General features: G+C 41.2%; 1 protein-coding gene across 2 annotated transcripts; it reads right to left on the reverse strand.

The window, feature by feature from the left end:
- Window positions 1-200: 200 nt before the first annotated feature.
- LOC121964632 (ubiquitin carboxyl-terminal hydrolase 2-like) lies at window positions 201-1,122 on the reverse strand. Of its 2 annotated transcripts, none has more exons than XM_042514834.1 (3): window positions 1,044-1,122; window positions 683-786; window positions 201-331 (listed from the first exon to the last, which is right to left on the reverse strand). In XM_042514834.1, exons 1-3 carry the CDS (start codon window positions 1,114-1,116, stop codon window positions 221-223), a joined length of 288 nt encoding a protein of 95 aa, XP_042370768.1. In that variant the 5' UTR covers window positions 1,117-1,122; the 3' UTR covers window positions 201-220. The 2 variants fall into 2 exon arrangements, with proteins under 2 accessions (XP_042370768.1, XP_042370767.1); XM_042514833.1 differs by having other exon boundaries at window positions 201-334.
- Between the last annotated feature and the right edge of the window lie 371 nt (window positions 1,123-1,493).

Below are 1,493 nucleotides of genomic sequence, written 5' to 3' on the forward strand. Positions count from 1 at the left end.
ATATACATATATATCTATATATATATGTATTAGTACTCAATCATACTTATATCACTTATCAGTATTATAATTATTTAAGCATTATTAGGAATATTACTTTACTGCTTCAGCTCATAAAGGTGGAGCAAGGTGTGGCGAATTTGAAATACTACACTACTAAAGAGGTATTTAAGTACCATCCTGGAGTAAATGTACTTCGTTCTTTCCAAAAACTGAGCGACTATTCGTGTTCTGTTGGTTTTTGGACACTTACCGGCTTCTCGTCTCCGTCGAGGACGTCTTCTTTGGTGAAGAGCCGCATGCAGTCCATCAGACTCACCTCGCCGTAGCCCTTCTGAGCACAAACATAGATGCATTCACATTAGCATGCACGTGACCAACACACACCCACACACACACACACACACACACACACACACACACAAAGCAATGCACAAACAGAGACAGGGGGAAACCAAGAAGCTCACGTTAGGAGATGTTGAGAGATGTTTATCTTAATATCGAGAGAAAATAAAGGACGAGTCGACAAAACCGCACAGAGAAAAAGTCACCTCTGCACCACTCATCGTGCTGACGTGTGTCTGCTGACCTCCTGGGATTTGTTATGTAAGGCTGACCAACATCTACCTGTCTGTTACATCTGTGTCTGTCTGTGTGTGTGTGTGTGTGTGTGTGTGCTAACCTTGGCGATAGGTAGAGAGAGATCCCAGAAGGGGTCGAAGACAGTGGAGCAGAAACCACAGTGGCTGCAGGTGAGAGAGCTCTTCAGCTGCCCTACAAACAGGTCTGCAGGAGCAGGAGGAAAAAAAAAACATGACGCTGATCAGCGGCTCAACACACACACAAAAATATCAAGAAACAATATCAACTTTTACTGTATTCTGTTTTCTTTATGCATTTTTATTTCATCTTTGATAGCCTGGCCTGTCAATACCACGATACGTCAAACAGATAACACACAAAATCTTAAAAACAATGTTATATCATTACAAGATTGAATGCAATAATTTCTGTAAGTAAATAAAATCACATGTTCTACTTACCGACTATCTTACTGTCTTCTCTCTCTAGATATTTACTCCACATCTTCTTCCCTTTCTCTTCATCCCTGAACATGGAGCACAGACGAGACGTGAGACCCACACAGGTGGAGACACACTCAGCTGTTCTGATTCGGTAAAAGCGGTGATAATGTAACAGGTCACAGCAGAGAACAGCCACTATTTAGGGACCTGACCTACTTTATTATAGGTGGCGGAATAAAAAAAAGAGATTAAAAAGACACTTTTTCTACCCTGACACACATTTTCAGCACAGAACAAATATTTATCCGGATTGTTTTTAATATTTCGGCGGAGTGGACCTGTTTTTGAGGGTAATGCTGAAAGTTGCAGAGATTAACTCTGACCCTTAAACAAGCCACGGTTAGATAACTGATAATTATATCCAAGAAGAATTGGAGCATTAAGCTGATCTGGGCCCCAGAGAGGCAA

The sequence above is a fragment of the Plectropomus leopardus genome, unplaced genomic scaffold, assembly GCF_008729295.1.
Source record: "Plectropomus leopardus isolate mb unplaced genomic scaffold, YSFRI_Pleo_2.0 unplaced_scaffold16489, whole genome shotgun sequence".
Lineage (NCBI taxonomy): Eukaryota > Metazoa > Chordata > Actinopteri > Perciformes > Serranidae > Plectropomus > Plectropomus leopardus.